General features: G+C 44.0%; 2 protein-coding genes across 2 annotated transcripts in view; one reads left to right on the forward strand and one right to left on the reverse strand.

Annotated features, from left to right (window-relative positions):
* LOC306787309 (uncharacterized protein) overlaps window positions 1-18,358 on the reverse strand; it is a gene marked incomplete at both ends in the record, with an annotated part of 47,755 nt that extends 29,397 nt beyond the window's left edge. Inside the window, 4 exons of the mRNA XM_079282427.1 lie at window positions 13,125-13,229; window positions 13,662-13,812; window positions 14,671-14,701; window positions 18,331-18,358. Coding sequence (XP_079138553.1) covers window positions 13,125-13,229; window positions 13,662-13,812; window positions 14,671-14,701; window positions 18,331-18,358 — 315 coding nt within the window. The remainder of the gene's footprint in view (window positions 1-13,124; window positions 13,230-13,661; window positions 13,813-14,670; window positions 14,702-18,330) is intronic.
* Window positions 669-5,106, forward strand: LOC306787298 (EF-hand domain-containing protein 1-like; the record flags this gene model as incomplete). The annotated part of the gene is made up of 7 exons (XM_079282413.1): window positions 669-680; window positions 1,951-2,172; window positions 2,284-2,571; window positions 2,699-2,848; window positions 3,128-3,317; window positions 3,643-3,886; window positions 5,034-5,106. 7 exons carry the CDS (start codon window positions 669-671, stop codon window positions 5,104-5,106), a joined length of 1,179 nt encoding a protein of 392 aa, XP_079138539.1.
* Window positions 18,359-18,819: the final 461 nt, after the last annotated feature.

An 18,819-nucleotide genomic window follows, 5' to 3' on the forward strand; every position in this document is an offset into this window, starting at 1 on the left:
TAAGAAAGTTAAAATTCCAATTGTAAAAGTAATGGTAAAATTATACTAAGGTCATATGATTTAATAGACACAGATGAATGGTCAAGTAGTCATTTTATACATTGTTTTTATTATTTGGGTAACAATTGTTTTTGACGTTCGTGGTTTCGTTTTACGAATGTGGTTCATGTAAACTCCCTTTTTCATTTTCTGGCATATCACTATTTGCACGCTTTTCAGTAGAAGACAGGATTGTGTTATACGGTGATCGTAGACACAGATCGCTTGACTACAATTGGTTTGTTGTAAGACCGTGGTTAAAATGATCAAATACGTGAATTCTATACTGATAGTAGGGCTGGGCGATAAATCGATTTAATCGATTAATTCGAATGTGTGCTTTAAGGCGATGTGTTTTATTGAAAATCGAGAAAATCGCCCCCACCCCTCCCCCCGTTGGGTTCCCGTAGTAGAGTGTGCGCGCATTGTTTACAAACGAAAACAATGGCGGCTAGCAGTGAAGCTCTCGTTCTTAAGAGAGGCAAGAATGTGTCTTCGGTGGTCTGGAAATGGTTCGGGTTCGTGTCATCTGACACAGAACAAACAGCACCACGATGTAAGGTCTGTCTAAAAGCTATTGCTACAAAATCAAGCAGCACAACAAATTTAATGCAGCACGGAGAAGTTTAATGCAGGGAGAAGTGTTGTTGCCCTGAGGAGGGAGCAGGACCGCGGGAGCACAAGCGCCGCCGCCGCCGCCGCCGCCGCCACCTCACAACAACAACCCAGCATTTTGGAGACATTCACCAACTGTACTCCGCATGAGAAGAAGAGTGCCCGGTGGAAAGCCATCACGGATGCAGTCGCGATGTATATCGCAAAAGATATGGTGCCCATATACACCGTGGAAAAGCCGGGGTTTATTCACCTTCTCAAAGCTTTGGACCCCAGGTACGTGCTACCAAGCCGTAAACATTTTTCTGACGTTGCCTTGCCTCGGCTGTACACGCCAAAGGATCTCTGCGGAGCTGGAGGGGATGTCATTCTACTCCGCAACAACTGACCTGTGGTCCAGCAGGTTGACGCAGACACCGATCCACTTGACTGGTGGAAGCGTCACCAACGTAACTTTCCAAGGCTAAGTACTTTAGCAAAGAAATACCTCTCTGTGCCAGCTACAAGTGCCCCCTCTGAGAGTCTTTTCAGTGTGTGGGGGGGCATTGTTACATGCCACCGTGCATGCCTGAAGCCAGAGGTAGTAGACAGGCTTGTCTTCCTGGCAAAAAATATTTAGAAAAAACATGCACTACTGTTTAATACTGTTGGTTATGTTGTGAATGCACTTGATTTTGTTTACATGCACTTATTTACTGTGCAAAATATGTTATGTTGATGTTAGAACAGATGTTGCACTTTTGAAAATGTGAATGTTAAAGGGTCACATACATTTTATTTCATGCTGTGTTTGTATCAGTGTATTCAGTTAGAAAAGCTTACTGTAAAAAGTTACATTTGCACAGTTGTTTACAATGGAAGGCTACTATTTAATGCCATTTAATGTTATGTTTAATTAAATTGTATATTTAAATGATTCAGGGAAACAAAAGAGTGACCAAATACTTTTTGTATACTACAGGCACCTTTCTACAATGTTCAGGTTTTGTTTGCACTTTATTTTTATCAACCTACGAGGGAAAATCATCACAAAATGAAATAAAAAATTGTTTTCAACAGCTTCTGTCATCTGCAAATTTTTTTGGGAAAAAAATCGATTTAAATCGTGAATCGGATTTTTTGTAAAAGAATCTGAGTTTTTTTTTTAGGCCATATCGCCCAGCCCTAGTATATATATATGTATACGTATTTATTCATGGCCTTTCACAGTATTTACATAGCACCTGCTTTTTAATAAAAAGAGACAAAGAAAACTCACTTTTTACAACATGGGACCTTTAATGTCTTTCTGTGCAGAAGTCAACCTTCCATCGTCCCCAGACACTGAAGTACAACAAAGGCTATGCTCTGGCCCCTCGCCCCACTGTGGGTATTGGACAGGACCCTCTTTTATCTGAACAGTTGCTTCAGCAGGAGATCAGTAATTTGTCTATTGAGACGCCAGACATTACTTATGGCTCCTCTGACCAGAGCACAGTCAAAGTCTTCATCCCAGCTCACGTGGCCCTTGACAAAAAGGTACAATAATATTATCTATTCATTCATTTTATTTGGATTGTTGTTGCTGTCCAATAAACCATCCAATTAATTGCTTGTTTTTTTGTTTTGTACCACCCTCTTGTCTTGTAGGTGCTGCGCTACAATGCATACTTTCAGGAAAATATCCATTATTCCCCTGAAGAGGAGTGCTGGGTGCGTCCCGTGGTCATTAACTACTACCTCGAGGATGACTGCATGTCCATCTTTGAGCCCATAGTGGAGAATTCTGGATTATCTCAGGGAAAACGGCTCAAACGCCAGCGGCTGCCCAAGAATGAACGTGGAGAGCATTACCAATGGAAAGACCTCAATATTGGCATGGACTTGGAGGTGTACGGGGTCAAGTACCACATCACACAGTGTGACACTTTTACAAAGGTACAACATTCACTTATAGGAAAGCTCTTGAAGTGTGTCATGCATATTCGTTATCTTCTATGCATGTCTTACAAAACAATATGTTCATGTATGTATATATATGCTGTGTCTCATTCATCACATGTAGGACTTCATGGAAAGTGAGGGCATTGTTTTAAACGAGCCTGAGCCAATCCCTGTGGATCCCTACAGCAAACGTGGCAAAAACCCTCAGCCTGCCTTCACAAAAGCCTCTGGATTTGACAACTTGCACAAGTTTCTGACCATGGATTGTATGGTAAAGGAAATTTGTGAAGTTTGCGTTTCTTCTAGTTAGGATCGGGCCAATATATACAGTAATAGTGAAGCCAATTTTAAGTTAATTTAACCTTACAGTATAAATCATCTACAAAAGCAAAGTAAAACTCAGGATAAGTTTTGTACTAAACCACTGACATTTTTCAAATATAAGTGATGTTTTGAAGTGATCTTGCATCGTTAACCGGGTGTTTGTACCGTGACATTTTGCATTTGACTTTCTAATTCTAATCCAGGCTTTTAACCTCTTCTTGGTCAGGTGCTGCGTTTCTTTGCTCTGTGGGAGGATACGGATAATCTGTTCGGGGAGACCAGGCCTGTTACCATCCAGTATTACCTTGTGGATGACACGGTGGAGATCAATGAGGTCTACGTACGCAACTGTGGACGATTACCCTTCCCTGTCCTGATGCGCAGACTGAAGTTGCCCAAGACAAGGAAACCGCCTGGTAAAATGCAACGTTGTGATTCTGTCACGTTCAGCTTTGTATATAATTGGATCTGACGCGGTGCTTTGGTTCAGGAGCCTCTTTGTATCCAGTCACGTCATCAGAGCGAATGACCCTAGAAAGTGTCTCTCATCTTAAAACCAGCATCACATGAACACAATTTACATCAAACTGCTCTTAATTGACTTTTGGTTATATATATTGTTGTCAAATATTGTTTGCAGTGCAGAAAAAAAAACCACAATTGTATTTTTTTTAAAAGAGACAACGTAAAAAGATTTCTAAGCGAATTAACAGCAATGACGATACTCGTATTTCCATCCAGAGCTCTTTCCCAGCTGTGTGCTGGAGGTTTCAGCAGCGGAGGTAGACGAGTACTACTCCCCCAAAGACTTCCAGGTGGGAGAAAGGATAGAGCTGCTGAGCCGTCGCTTCCTGCTGTATGACTGCGACGGCTTCACTAAAGAGTATTACCAAAAGAATCACCCTGACCTGGAGATGAAACCCTTAGAGCAGGCATGTCAAACTCAGTTTGGCTCGGGGGCCGGATCCAGACTTTCTGTTCTCAGGTGGGCCGGATCAGTAAAAGAATGTCAACTCCAAATATTTAGCTTTGTTTTTCAGTACTATGCTTTATCATTCAGCCTACATTTGTAGCCCACCCTACATATTATAATCACGGATGACAAGGGATCTTTTCTAAGCACAACACATTTATTCACAAACAATGGAGAAAAAAATGATTTTCATGTTTGGCTGTGAATGTGTTAACAACTGGTTTATTTGACAGTTGAGTGAATGCAGTTTTACACCTGAACCAACTCACCACACTAAACAAACTCAAGTGGGAGCTATGAAAAAAATATTTTTGCCTTATGTCATACTGCTTTGAAATAAATAAAATACAAAATAAAAGTTATAGCAGTGCATGGGCAATAAGATTACATCAGATCAAACTAGTAGGCTCTGAAGATGAGAATATACTGCACATTAGATTATGCAACAGGGATATAATTACATCCAGTGTAATGGTAGGGAAAACACAGAAACAAGTCTTTTGAGAGCTTTTTGCTCTGCTGCCTGCACTTCCCAACAACAACAGCAGCAGCAGCAGCAGAGAGTTAGTTCAGGACCTTGGAGTCTGCACCAGCCACCTGAGAGCTGTTTATCATGACACTTCAAAGCAGACTTTTAAGTGGCACAAGATATTGATAAAACGTATCCAATCCCACAGACCCAAATTTATCCTTCATAGCAGAATCGCACTGCAAGTCAATAAGCTCGAGTTGAATGTCAGCTGGCATATCAGAAGGCTTCACTGTAAATGGCGAGCGAAAAAAGCCAAGTTTGTTCTCAAGTTCACTGAATGCCTGAAACCTCTGCTCAAACTCTCGCAGCAAATCTGTTATGTTGTCTTTATATTTATCCAAATCATTATCGTGACGGTCCGGTGCCTTCGGACGCACAGCTGTGAGACAAGAGAAATGCGCGGTGTCGCCGTTGGATAGCTGCGTCTCCCACAGTGACAGTTTCATCTTGAACGCACTTATGCTGTCGTAATATTGAGTGACAACCCTGTTACGGCCCTGCAATGTAGTGTTAAGTGTGTTGTGTAATATCAACCATAAACGCAAGATCCTGCACCCATTCCTTGCATTTAAGTTCCTTTACTGGGCGTCCCTTCTTCTCCATAAATTGTCCTATTTCCCCTCGCAGCTCAAAGAAGCGCTTGAGTACTGCACCTCTGCTTAACCACCGCACCTCAGTGTGGTATGGGAGGCCAGCATGAATGTCATTATCACTGAGAAATGTGTCAAACTGATGGTGATTTAGACCACGCGCTCTGATGAAATTGACAGTTTTCACAACCACACTCATAACATGGTCCATTTTCAGTGTTTTGCAACATAACGCCTCCTGATGCAAAATGCAGTGAAATGCCCAAAACTCTTGTCCTCCATTTGACTGTACTTTGTCACGGAATTTTGTGGCAACACCTGCCTTTCTCCCGACCATTGATGGCGCACCGTCGGTAGCCAGGCTCACGGCACGGGACCAGTCCGCTCCCACCTTGTCCAGCGCTCCAACGAGAGCGCTGAAAATGTCATCTGCTGTTGTGGTGTCATTCATGGGCACCAATTCAAGCAGCTCCTCGGTGATGGTCAAAGTTTCATCAACACCTCTAATGAATATGGCCAGTTGAGCAATATCTGTGACATCGGTGCTCTCATCTATTGCAATTGAAAATGCGATAAATGACTTGATTTTCTCTTTCAGTTGGCTGCTCAAGTCACTTGAGAGAGCTGTCACCCGATCTGCGACAGTGTTCCTCGTTAGACTGATATTGGCAAAGGCAGGTCGCTTTTCAGGGCACACGACTTCTGCAGCCTTCAGCATGCATGTTTTTACAAACTCCCCATCAGAAAACGGCTTGGATGCCTGCACCAGCTCGTTGGCAATAATGTAGCTGGCTCTTACAGCCCCATCAGAGATATCGCGGCTGCGCGTAAAAGTAGACTGCTGTTTCTTCAGACCAGCGACCAATTTGTTTATCTCGTCTTTCCTTATTTGTCCTTTCAAGTGGTCATACTTTTCTTTATGAAGAGTCTCATAGTGGCGCTTAATATTAAACTCTTTGAACACTGCAATAGGCTGATTACATACCAGGCACACCGGTGTTGCATTCACTTCTGTGAATAAGTAATTCTCAGTCCATTTTTCCTGGAAAACTCTGCACTCCGTGTCCACTTTTCTTTTTTTTGACAGTGCCATTTTGGGAAGGGTGTGTTGACAAGTGTGTTAGTGGTGAATGGTGAAGCAAGATTGCCGGTTAGTTTTTACCTGGACACATCAGGGGGCGGTGCCGCATGCTGGACGTGAGCTCCTTTACATTTGCTGCCCTCTAGTGGCCGGGGGGAGCATTTGATTTGTATTTATTATTTTAAAAAATCACAACTTTTGATAGAAATGAGCTAGAGACTCGCTTTTTTTTTGACATTCTCAGAAATTTATGCCGGGCCGGATTAAATCATCCAACGGGCCGGGTCCGGCCCGCGGGCCGTATGTTTGACATGCCTGCCTTAGAGGTACCAAAAAAAACTGACCTGCTTCAGGAGAAGAAGACGGTAAGAACCGGAAATGTATTTTTCATCTGAAACTCTATCATCTCTATTGCCTGAGGATAGGTGACTTTTTGTCGCGATAGATGATGATGTTTTGTCCTTCATTACCCTCATCTGTCCATGTTTACATGTTTATTCATTGTACATTTATTGTACATATTGACCAGCTAAATATTGAACTTATTTTTGAATATGTGTGTGTTTTACTGTTGTGTACTGATGTGTCTGTAGCTGCTGTGACGTTTTATTATCTATTCTGTCCACCTCTATATCTCACACTGTCTACAGCCCAGCGCTGTGTTGAACAGTAGGCTGGCTCCCATAAGAATTGGCCTTCGAGTGTAGTATTCTTGAACGGGTGTTGAAAATATTTGATATGCTACAATTTGTATTTCTATTATGAATCCATCTACAGGAGGCTCCTCCCTATAATGCTTTTGGTTCACAAGAAGAATGTGCTAAAGACTTCAGGCGCCAGAAGCCGGGTATGCGGAAAGCAAATAACCAGCCGACCAAAGAGGTAAAACATCAGACCAGCCATTTAAAATAACACACCCCTCTAGAATCTTCACTTTAAAAACAAAATGTGACGCACACAACAATTGATGTCCATTCTCTATCAGTTGATTATGTAGCAGAGCCATCTTCATGATGTCATGGAAGGTTGGATTGCCTCAAGAGTTCACTCCACAAGACCAAGTGAAAGCCTTTGCAGAATGTTTAACATAATAAACAAAACGATTGCCTGATATCAGACAGAATTGTCATTTTGTCACACTCTTGCTCTTTCCATTCTCAGTCTGACATTGCCTCCACACTCACACGCTTACATTCGACAGGCGATGTGTTGCCATGTCCTCAGACTTTGTTCTGGTGTTTTAAGAGTGAAGCGAAGTAAATAGTTCCTAAAATATTCAATTCATGCCATTAAAAAAAAAAAAATGCCCATCAATCGCTAGTATTTGCTTATTCCGACTCAGAACTTCAAGAGAAGCCTACCAGAGGGGAGAGTTGGTAGAACCAGTGGGGAGAACTGGTTCGACCTTGAGGCCAAAGTGAATTATAACGTTACCATGATGTGTTCACGTGTGATCTCGTAAAATGTAGTTTCCATTGACAATCCAGTTGTTTGAAGGAGATTTTTTACATTAATATTAAATAGATATTAAAAGGGGAATCATGACCTGTTTACAAAACCTCTGAACAGCTTATAATACATCATTCAAACTACTAATGACAAGGTTTGTTTTAATCAATAAAAAACACAATCTTTTATTTCATTGTATATATATATACATACGTATATATATATATATATGTGTATGTATGTATGTATGTATGTATGTATGTATGTATGTATGTATGTATATATATATATATATATGTATATATTAGGGCTGGGCGATAAATCGATTTAATCGATTAATTCGAATGTGTGCTTTAAGGCGATGTGTTTTATTGAAAATCGAGAAAATCGCCCCCACCCCTCCCCCCGTTGGGTTCCCGTAGTAGAGTGCTTCACAGCTAGCAGTGAAGCTCTCGTTCTTAAGAGAGGCAAGAATGTGTCTTCGGTGGTCTGGAAATGGTTCGGGTTCGTGTCATCTGACACAGAACAAACAGCACCACGATGTAAGGTCTGTCTAAAAGCTATTGCTACAAAATCAAGCAGCACAACAAATTTAATGCAGCACGGAGAAGTTTAATGCAGGGAGAAGTGTTGTTGCCCTGAGGAGGGAGCAGGACCGCGGGAGCACAAGCGCCGCCGCCGCCGCCGCCGCCACCTCACAACAACAACCCAGCATTTTGGAGACATTCACCAACTGTACTCCGCATGAGAAGAACAGTGCCCGGTGGAAAGCCATCACGGATGCAGTCACGATGTATATCGCAAAAGATATGGTGCCCATATACACCGTGGAAAAGCCGGGGTTTATTCACCTTCTCAAAGCTTTGGACCCCAGGTACGTGCTACCAAGCCGTAAACATTTTTCTGACGTTGCCTTGCCTCGGCTGTACACGCCAAAGGATCTCTGCGGAGCTGGAGGGGATGTCATTCTACTCCGCAACAACTGACCTGTGGTCCAGCAGGTTGACCCAGACACCGATCCACTTGACTGGTGGAAGCGTCACCAACGTAACTTTCCAAGGCTAAGTACTTTAGCAAAGAAATACCTCTCTGTGCCAGCTACAAGTGCCCCCTCTGAGAGTCTTTTCAGTGTGTGGGGGGGCATTGTTACATGCCACCGTGCATGCCTGAAGCCAGAGGTAGTAGACAGGCTTGTCTTCCTGGCAAAAAATATTTAGAAAAAACATGCACTACTGTTTAATACTGTTGGTTATGTTGTGAATGTACTTGATTTTGTTTACATGCACTTATTTACTGTGCAAAATATGTTATGTTAGAACAGATGTTGCACTTTTGAAAATGTGAATGTTAAAGGGTCACATACATTTTATTTCATGCTGTGTTTGTATCAGTGTATTCAGTTAGAAAAGCTTACTGTAAAAAGTTACATTTGCACAGTTGTTTACAATAGAAGGCTACTATTTAATGCCATTTAATGTTATGTTTAATTAAATTGTATATTTAAATGATTCAGGGAAACAAAAGAGTGACCAAATACTTTTTGTATACTACAGGCACCTTTCTACAATGTTCAGGTTTTGTTTGCACTTTATTTTTATCAACCTACGAGGGAAAATCATCACAAAATAAAATAAAAAAATTGTTTTCAACAGCTTCTGTCATCTGCAAATTTTTTTGGGGGAAAAAAATCGATTTAAATCGTGAATCGGATTTTTTGTAAAAAAATCAGAGATTTTTTTTTTAGGCCATATCGCCCAGCCCTAACTGATAGAATAAAAATCGTGATAAATAACTAACGTGAACTTCAAATAACATTTGAAATAAGGTATTCGTGATTTTCCAACATAGCGTGAGTTTCAAATAAATTTGAAATAAGGTATTCGTGATTTTACAACAAAGCGTGAGTTTCAAATAAGTTTGAAATAAGGTATTCGTGATTTTCCAACAAAGCGTGAGTTTCAAACAAGTTTGAAATAAGGTATTCGTGATTTTTCAACATAGCGTGAGTTTCAAACGAGGTTTTTTGCAAAAAGTTTTCCTTCGATAGAATAAACATACGCTGTATGGTGACGACTGTATTGTAAAGGTAACGTTAACGTATCCACGCCTGAAAGATGGGTGGAAAAAGTAGTAAAAGCGCAGAGCCCTCGGGCCCAATAATTGATATGATGCAACAGAAATATGGAAACGGGTGTTTAGAATACCTCACGTACTGGTCAAAGGAGTTTGGTTTTCCTGAAAACGGCTCATTGAGCGCCGCTAAGCTCAAAATGTTAAGAGGGGATTTAGAAGGTAAATTGAAACAGATTAAATGTACGAAGAAAGACCGAGTCAAAGACTTAGAAATAAAAGTGAAACATTTGGGAATGATAAAAGTCATAGAATGAGTCTGAGCAGCCCGATGCCAAGGTCTTACCTCCGATAATAAATGAATGTGGGACAAGGACAATCAGACTGCCAAATAATTAGAAGAATGAACAAAATTGGGATTCCCTGAAAGAGGCAGTTTTAGCCTACGATTAAAATTTGATTAACTCAAAACGTGCTTGGAGCAGAGAAAAAGGTGAAGCAGATACAAATAAGTTGATGTCCAAGAGGAATGCAGGGGTGAGACACACCCACACACACACACACACACACACACAGACACCATACTCGCTCGCAGCAGCTGAAAGAGGGGTCACACACACACACACACACACACACACACACACACCCACAGAGGCACGCACACACAGAAACACAGAGATCTAAGAATTGTATCTCTACATGAGACAACGTTGTCTAACATTTGCTGCTGAACTTTCGGCAGCTGTTTTGTTTTGTTTGTTTTGTTCATTTTTAGTCCTTGGTCTTGATCTGGGGATTCCGCTTCCTGCTGTATGCTCCCCAGCCACAAACAACTTGAACGACACCCACCACTCAACACGTCGAGGATGAAGAAGACGAACGAGACTCGTCAAAATCTACAGGTACCATGTCAATGCTCACAACTACAGAAAATATCTGCGGCATTCAAACCTGCAGTGAGTGCATACGACAATGGTGAAAACTGGCCGTAGCGTATAAACATGCGGTGACAGCCCTGACTGAACTTTGTAAGAAGGCTTTCCGCCATCCATAAGCCTGGAGAACATCACACAAGAGAGTTGTGTGACATGCAGCATGCTGAACATGAGGATCAGTTCTACAACGGACAACAGAGAAGTTTCGTCAGCACAGATGCAAGCATGCCCAACTGATAATGTATCAGGGCATGAGAGGAAGCTGAAAGACACTTTGACACACACCAACTGAAGACTTTGTGTGCCATACATGTGGCAGCTTGAACATTGAGGAACAGATGCTCACGCTCCATGAACAAGGAGTGGTGGGAGGGCTCGACAATCAGCCATCAGGGGGGGTGCAGCAGGGACCGGAGTGAGACCAGAGCTGGACCAACGACCCGCACACAAATACAACACAGAGGGTGAGTTAACTTTAGATTCTTTAGATGACAAACGTGTACATTTAATACACACATTAGAAACTAGACAAACACCACTCACACCCACATATGTATTCGAATGAGATTGAAGAATTTAGAAAGATACAGCAAGTCACGTTAACTGTTAAGAAAAAAAAAAAAAAAAAAAGTTTAGACTGTCACATGCAGGCTGATTCACTTCACTGCACAGCACATGGGTTACGTGAACGAGATGCAAGGTTAGAGGAAGTATGATTTAGAGAAGTGGAAATGATATAATGGTATAATAAGAGTTTGTTGGACAAAAAAGTACTGCTGCTGTCTGTTTCTCTGTGTCCCACACAATCTGAGTTTGTAAAGGGGGAGGATTCCAGAGGATTCCACATGTTTCCACATGGTACAAGCCCAGGACTGGTGTGAAGGACATGTCTGACTGGCAGCAAGTCAGACTCAATTCACTGACTTCAGAAATAGAGGATCCTGGTAATGTACAGTAACTGAGCAGAACTGTGAATAAAGCTTCACAAGCTGAAGCAGCAGCTGGGTCAGCGATGTTCAGCCCCTCAAACTCCTTTGAAAACTTTTCCACCACCGGAACTTAACCCCTAACGTACTGCGCAGCCACTGTGTTGTCTCATGTGTGAACACTACCATCGTTTGTCAATCCCGTATCAGACTAATGCCGCGTCTCCACGGTACAGCTCTGTTCTCAGCTCTTCTCTATTCGTTTTCCACTGCGCACCCACCCCCAAGATCTGGGTCCAGTGAATACAAAACATATTGCGGTCGCTGTTGATGCTTGGCAATTTAAAAACAGCAGGTTTGTGCAGGAAGTGCCGTGTCGAGGTGGTGAAGGTTCTCTCTCATTGGCTGGTCTGCAGTGTTGTAAATCCACCTTCCAGTACAACGTACTAGCTACACGTGGAACTAATTTACATTTTCAATTGTGCCTGGTGATGCTAGTCAATGTCGTTTAGTCGGGTGCATTCAATTTCTGTGTATCAGAATGTAGCATCAATAAGACAACAGTTAGGACTACAGTATGTGATGGAGGGACACACACACACACACACACACACACAGGTAACTTCTGCTGGGGTGTCAGACTTTGTGTATATCCAAGTAAATGACAAATACTAAAGTTACGTTGGCACGGCAGGTAGAGATAATATTAGCAAAGGAACGTTAGCGTGATCTTTTCTGGCTAACGATAATTCATCTTAATAATCTCTCTCACGTTACCACAGAGATCAGAGGAAGCTAACATGTCTGAATCTCACATTAACAGATCAACTTAGCTTTAGCCCTACATTAGCTAGTTAGCTAGCATTTCGCTAACATTAGCCAACTTAAGATGTGTCTACATACACAGTGAGCGCGTATAATAAAACTTCAGTTCCATAGTAATGCTACCTTTGAGCAGACGTAGCATATCGAAGTACAACAGGAAATGGGGAAATTGATTGGAGCACTGAGCAAACGGGCGGGACTAAAACACAGAAATGATTCAGCATTTTTGCACTTCCTGTTCAGTCGTCTCAAAGTCAATGGTTGTTTTGATGTGTTTTTGGTAGGATGCCTGAAATAAGGTCTGTGGTTAACACAAGCTTATGATAGTTTACGCTTTGTTCTACAATATAAAATACATCAGCAGATACCCTTCTCGTGAATTTTGAGGCTTTTAGGTGTCTTAAGCCGGTTGCTAACATGTGGGTAAATTAGACTAAACGTGGATGGGAAAATCATGTAGGCTGTCTTTGGTCAAGAGAACCACTGCTAAGCTAACTTGTGGGATTGCTCTACAAAATGACGTCATCCCTGCGGCACTCTATGGAGGAGGGTCCCCCCCCTATTTATTTTAAAAGAGCAACGGCCAACGGGGAAACTCCAAAACTATACTCCGTACATCAGGGCCAGACGTTGGCATTTATAGGGCTGGCCCCGCCTTGTTGCAGTCCCACCAAGAAGGAAACGCAGAGAGCTTCATCTATATAGCTGTACCATCTCATACAGAGAGGCTAACTGAACAAAGGTTGCAGTGTCGCTGCGTTCCGCAGAACCACAGAACCAACATGGTAGAGAGGAAAGTGCTCTGAGAGTAAGCACATGGAAGAAATGAAGGCCCAACATACCCATCCTCCATGATCCACAATCCAGCCCAGCAGATTGTTCCTGAAAAACTCCACGGTCCACTTCAGGATGTCCCTCACTGACTGAGGGAGGTGAGCCTCCACCATCTGATGGACAGCAGAAACACAGAGGTCCATACACAAAGAGACGATGCTGCCAAATTCAATAACATGGCTGGATCAGTGAACATCAGACTGTTGTCTGATATGAGATATATATGTTCATATATATATTCATATATATATTCATATATAGATATATAGATAGTCACGTCTGGTGCCTGACGTGACTTTGGGAAGGTTTGGAGGAGTTGGCACGGTGTGCTTTGTTGCGTAGACTCTCTTTTCCCTTTCTTCTCTCTTTCCTTGTGGTGGTGGAGGGGGACACTGTGAACCTGGCAACCTGGAACGTCGAGGCTGGCGGGGCGGGGCTTGGTGGTGCGTGATTGCGTCACTTACGGCGCGCCCGTGTGTTGATGGAAAGTCCGTCGCTGCGTGGCGAGGTGTCATGGCGGCTGCGAGGAGTTGGAGCAGTGTCGCTTTTTTGTCGCGGCGCTTGTGGGGGATCCCCCTCTCCTGCGCTCCGTTAACAGGCGCGCTACGGTCCAGGCCGCGATCCTGGGCGGGCCGGTCCCGCTGGGAGATGCGGTCGGGGCGCGAGCGCCGTGCCGGTGGCTTCGAGCGCGGCGTGCTGGGATGCTGGAGTCGCCGGAAGCCGGGCTGTCGGAGGTTTGTCCCCGAGCTCTGCGTCCGGAGCGAGCGGAGGAGGAAGGGGGGGACTTCCGCGTCCGTTGCCCGCGTTCGGGGGCAGCGGATCGCCGTCTGCCACGGAGGCGTGCCGGTGTGGGACTTGGTTCGCTGGACGATGACGGTCGGTCTGGGTCCCCGTACTGGCGGATTGCCCGGAGGGAGGGATTCCGGTCGATGGATGTGGCCGGTCGGCGGGTTCGGCTGCGTTTGGGCCGCCGGGCCGCTCCCTGAGGCGATCGGTGGCGTCTGGAAGCCCTGCCTCGGTGGAGTGCGGCCCCGGGCTGTGCGGGTGGCGGCTGGGGAGGCAAACGGTTCGTCGTCATCGGGAGGCCCGGTTAGTAGCAGGTCCATGCTGGCGAGGTAAGGGGTTTATTTTCCTTCCCTGTTCGTTGTTTTTGCGGTGCTGCGGGCATTCTTGCGTTTTGGTGCGAACGACGTAGCAGCCTGACTCTTTTCTGAAGGTGTAGCAGCCTTACGGTTTGGTGCGAAAGGCGTAGCAGGCTGAGCTATGGTGGCCGTGGGTATTTGTAGGGTGTGGCCGGAAGTGGCCCCGTGGAGGTGTGGCCTTGCTCCTGAAATTCAGCTAAGGTTTATCTCCAATTAAGCTCCAGACAAAGTGATGCCTCCTTTTATTTGACTTAATGCGATTTTTACAGCAGCGTAGAGCTCCACTATGACAACAATACTATTGTTGTGGCTTTAAAGAGAGCGATATAACGACTTTAGTTCCACAAAGGACTGACGTGAGGTAAAGCAGCTGAAGAACGTACTTCAGCCAACTGACAGAAAGGAGACTCACTCTTTGATCAGGGCCTCTCCGATCCTCGCGTCTGTGGAGGAACAGAACAGCATGAGTGGGTTACTCGCGTTAAATGACACAAGGCAGCGTTACAACCTCCATCCAGGGGCGGACTGGCCATCAGGGATCCCCCGGTATCCCCGGTAGGCCGACGGGGTTTGGGCCGGTCCAATACCGGACCACCTCCATCATCAACCGGCCCTCGCTCTGAGATCGCCGACCCCGACTGTATTCTATGCTTCACAGAACACGTTAAATTTACTCTAATACTTAAAGATCATAATCGCTGACTGATATTTATACTACTCCTCGCGATCTGTATTCACACTCGTGGTTTCCATCTGTGAGCCGGCAGCACCCCTACACACACCCAGCATGCAATCTGCCCCAAAGAGGCGGGTCTATGAAGCAGTTTAGCCAATGATGCTTTAATGCTGATTAAAGATATAAATGAGTGAAATACAATTTAGCCAATCAGCATCCTCAAATAGATTCAGCGCCGGAGCCGGCATTCTGGTCGATAGTAGTTCACGGAGCTGCCTAAGCCCCGCCTCTTCACGTTTAGAATGCCACATATAGATAGTGACATATCTGCTATATGTTATCCTTCCACAATTAATTCTAGATCACTACAGCCTTTTATGTAGATTTTTTTGTATTTATCATATTACTATTTTATTTTGGGGGGAGGGGATTCGTAATGTAATACCGATTCAGCAGCATTAACTAAGGTACCACACTTTTATCTTATTGCTCTCTTGAGTGAAGCGGACTTATGCTGCGTTCACACCGGTCGCGTTGATTTTTTGATGCACTGCAAAAAAGCGTCCAACGCACTGCACAATCGCGTCCAACGCGCCGCCGGTCGTGTTCACACCAGACGCCGCAAAATCTCGTAGCTCCGGAGAGGGGGCGTGGTTTATCGTCCTGGAAGCCTCCATCTGGCCGCCATTTATTTCCGCTGTTAACCGTGAAAGGAATAAGGACAATTGCTGCTTTGTACGTGTTGTGGAAGTCCCTCAAACATCGGAATGCCAAACGCCGTCATGTCTGGTTCATAATATTGTTCAGAGGAGCTCCGTGGATTGTATCGAGCTGTATTCACTGTGTCTAGCAAGCCACCGGTCGCTGTTTACTACAGCTGTAGGAACACAAAATAAACTGATTTGGCTGTGATTCAACGGCAATAAACCGACAAAAAGGGACTCCGAAATAACTACGTAATGATGCCGATTTGTACTTGTCTTCTCCGACAAAAAGGGACTCCGAAATAACTACGTAATGATGCCGCCGATTTGTAGGTTACTGGTCTTCTCAATGGAGCTCTGATGGATCGGTGCTAGGCTATGCTAACATCGTAGCAGCTCCACCAGCACTCAATAACGTCACGTAGACGTAAATACGGCAGCGTCTATTCATTGTTTGTATCGTATGGTTTACACAAACACATGTATACACATAGTTTGGTCCGGTCTCTGTTGATATGAGGTATCGTAGAGCTCTGGGTGAACACATACGGCTACAGGATTTATTTCCTGATTCAACAACGGCAGGAAGCCAGTGATGACAGGGGGAGCAACTCAACGCTGATAGGCTATCGCGCCACAGCGTCACGCGATTATGTCGCTGAAGTTGAAAAATTTCAACTCGCGCGTTGGCGATTTTGCGGCGTCCAACGCGTCCACCGCACTGCAATAACGCGTCCAACGCGCCGCGCCATCGCAAAATCGCGGCGCGCCAGTCTCATCGCGTCTGTGCATAGACTTTGTATGTAATCTCGACGCACGTCAAAAAATCAACGCGATCGGTGTGAACACGGCATAAGAGTTTGGACTCCCACGCTTCAGGCGACATCCTGCCAGCAACGAGGGGTTTTCTTTCATTTCATTTTTCCAACTTAATTAAAGGTAACCTGAATATAGTTCGATTGTATCGTTTCCTGCAGTGGTGGCTGGTGGAAAATGTTCTAGGTTGGGCCATCCTATCAATTTCAGCAAACATCCCAGTATGATTTAATGCAAAAAAAATGTAAGTATCAAACACGCATTATTACTTGGCAGTTAAATATTTAACATGTATTCCAACACGAAAACAATCAGTAAATAACACTTATATAATATAATATAACATGTTCATTTATTGAGATGCCCCTATGGACCTTGTTATAGGAGGTAAAGATCAGGAGAAGTAAACATGAAGTGTAATTATGAATACTGATGTTAAATTAAGCTATGATGAGTTTTCACTGTTAATTTAACATCTCTATTACATGTTGATGCCTCCATGACCAAGTTAAGCAGATGAGACTGAGGACAACTATGTAGAATAAAAGATGTTCACTTTGTCTAACATGTAGCTTGACAGAGTTCTCCATGTGTGTCCTGGTGTTCTCATGTTTCCTTACCTCCTCATCCCTCACTCCCTACCCTGGTGTTCTCATGTTTCCTTACCTCCTCATCCCTCACTCCCGTAACTGTCCATGCTGGATCCGTCCCCGTTGTTTTAAAAAGCTAAATACGTTATTAACATGACGTCATCCAGCTAGCCAAACGTGTCTGGTGTACAGCTAGTACAGAAGCTCCGCATGTACTGCTTCCCTTTCCCGCGAGTCTGCTGTCTGATTGTGAGGTCAGGCTGATCTGATATCAGCTCTTTTGGCTGCAGAATCTCCGCCAAAGTTCTCCTCTCAAACGGGTCTTGGAGGAGTAGTGCTCGCGCTGGCGCTGGCATCTGTAGAGACTTCTCCTGACGAGAACGCGCAATGAGGAGAGCTGAATCTATTTGAGGGCGCTGATTGGCTAAATTGTATGTCACTCATTTATATCTTGAATCAGCAATTGGCTAAACTGCTTCATAGCCCCGTCTCTTTTGGGCCAAAACGATTAGGCCCCTCAAGCTGCGCGTTCTCAGAGTGTCGTGCACACAGACAGAGAGCACGAGCAGAGAGCACACAGGCAGAGAGCACGAGCAGGAAAGGCATATATTTTGCGCAGATATCATACTTTACACACATTACTGGGTACATTCCATAGTTCAAAAACACAAATATTGACAATTTATATAATTTATGATTATTATAATTTTTTTTTTTTTTTTTTGCGTGGCTCATGGTGGGGCCATGCCCCTGTATTGACCAGCCGCCACTGGTTTCCTGTTAAAGGGAATTATTACGGTAACCCTCAAGTTATTAAAGGGAAATAGAAAACAGCCCTACCTAGAACATGTGCACCAGCTGCCACTGCGTATAACCATATTCAGCTAGCAAACGATACCTACCTTGGAGTGTTACAATAGCCAGTGTCATTTTATTCAATGTGTCCATCCGGGCAAATTGGTGGATCCAAATGTTATAAAAAAAAAACATGTATGATGTAATTTCTTTGTAATCATCCAAAATAATGTTAAGTGTATGTTATTTTTCCAAGTAGGCCACTGACTGGTCGATACGTGCGATGCATTGAGTGGGTGTATTGAGTGGGCCGGTCTGACAGTAACTCCCGGGCCACTTTTTTCCGCCAGTCCGGCCCTGCCTCCACCTACATGTTCACAATGGTGTCACTGTGCGGGATACAGCCAGGCGATGTACACAAATACAGCCATGATAAATAGGAATATGCACTTTAACTCGAATGGACGTCTTTAAGTGTGCGTTGAGCTTACCTGACATGCCGCTACCTTCACACGCCATGGCAACCAACTAGAAACACTTCTAAAGTTAACTGAAGTGAATTCTTCGTCCCTCAGAAACTCCGCCTCCTTTCCTTCACTGTCGGATAAAGGCTCCTTTAAAAACTGTATTAAAACTGATTAAACACGACTCATATGATGCGTTTCTAATTACAACAAACACACATAGAAAGTGAACCTCTGAGCGATATGCGCGGAGCGAGCCAACTGTCCAAACCTAACGTTTGATAGGCATAGCAACAGTAACCAAGGGGGGCCCTTTGCTAAGCTACATGTAAGCACAATACATAATTATAATACTAACAGAGTAAACACGCATTTCTCTTCGACAGAATCATCCATAATTCAATGCTGTGTGTCTGAATGGCGTCAGGCCCACTTCCCCTTGTGTCAGCCTGCTCACCACAAACTCAAACCCAAGCCCACCAACCCAGAACACAACTTATTTGCATAATGACATTT

This window comes from Melanostigma gelatinosum (genome assembly GCF_949748355.1).
Source record: "Melanostigma gelatinosum genome assembly, chromosome: 13".
In the NCBI taxonomy this organism is placed as follows: domain Eukaryota; kingdom Metazoa; phylum Chordata; class Actinopteri; order Perciformes; family Zoarcidae; genus Melanostigma; species Melanostigma gelatinosum.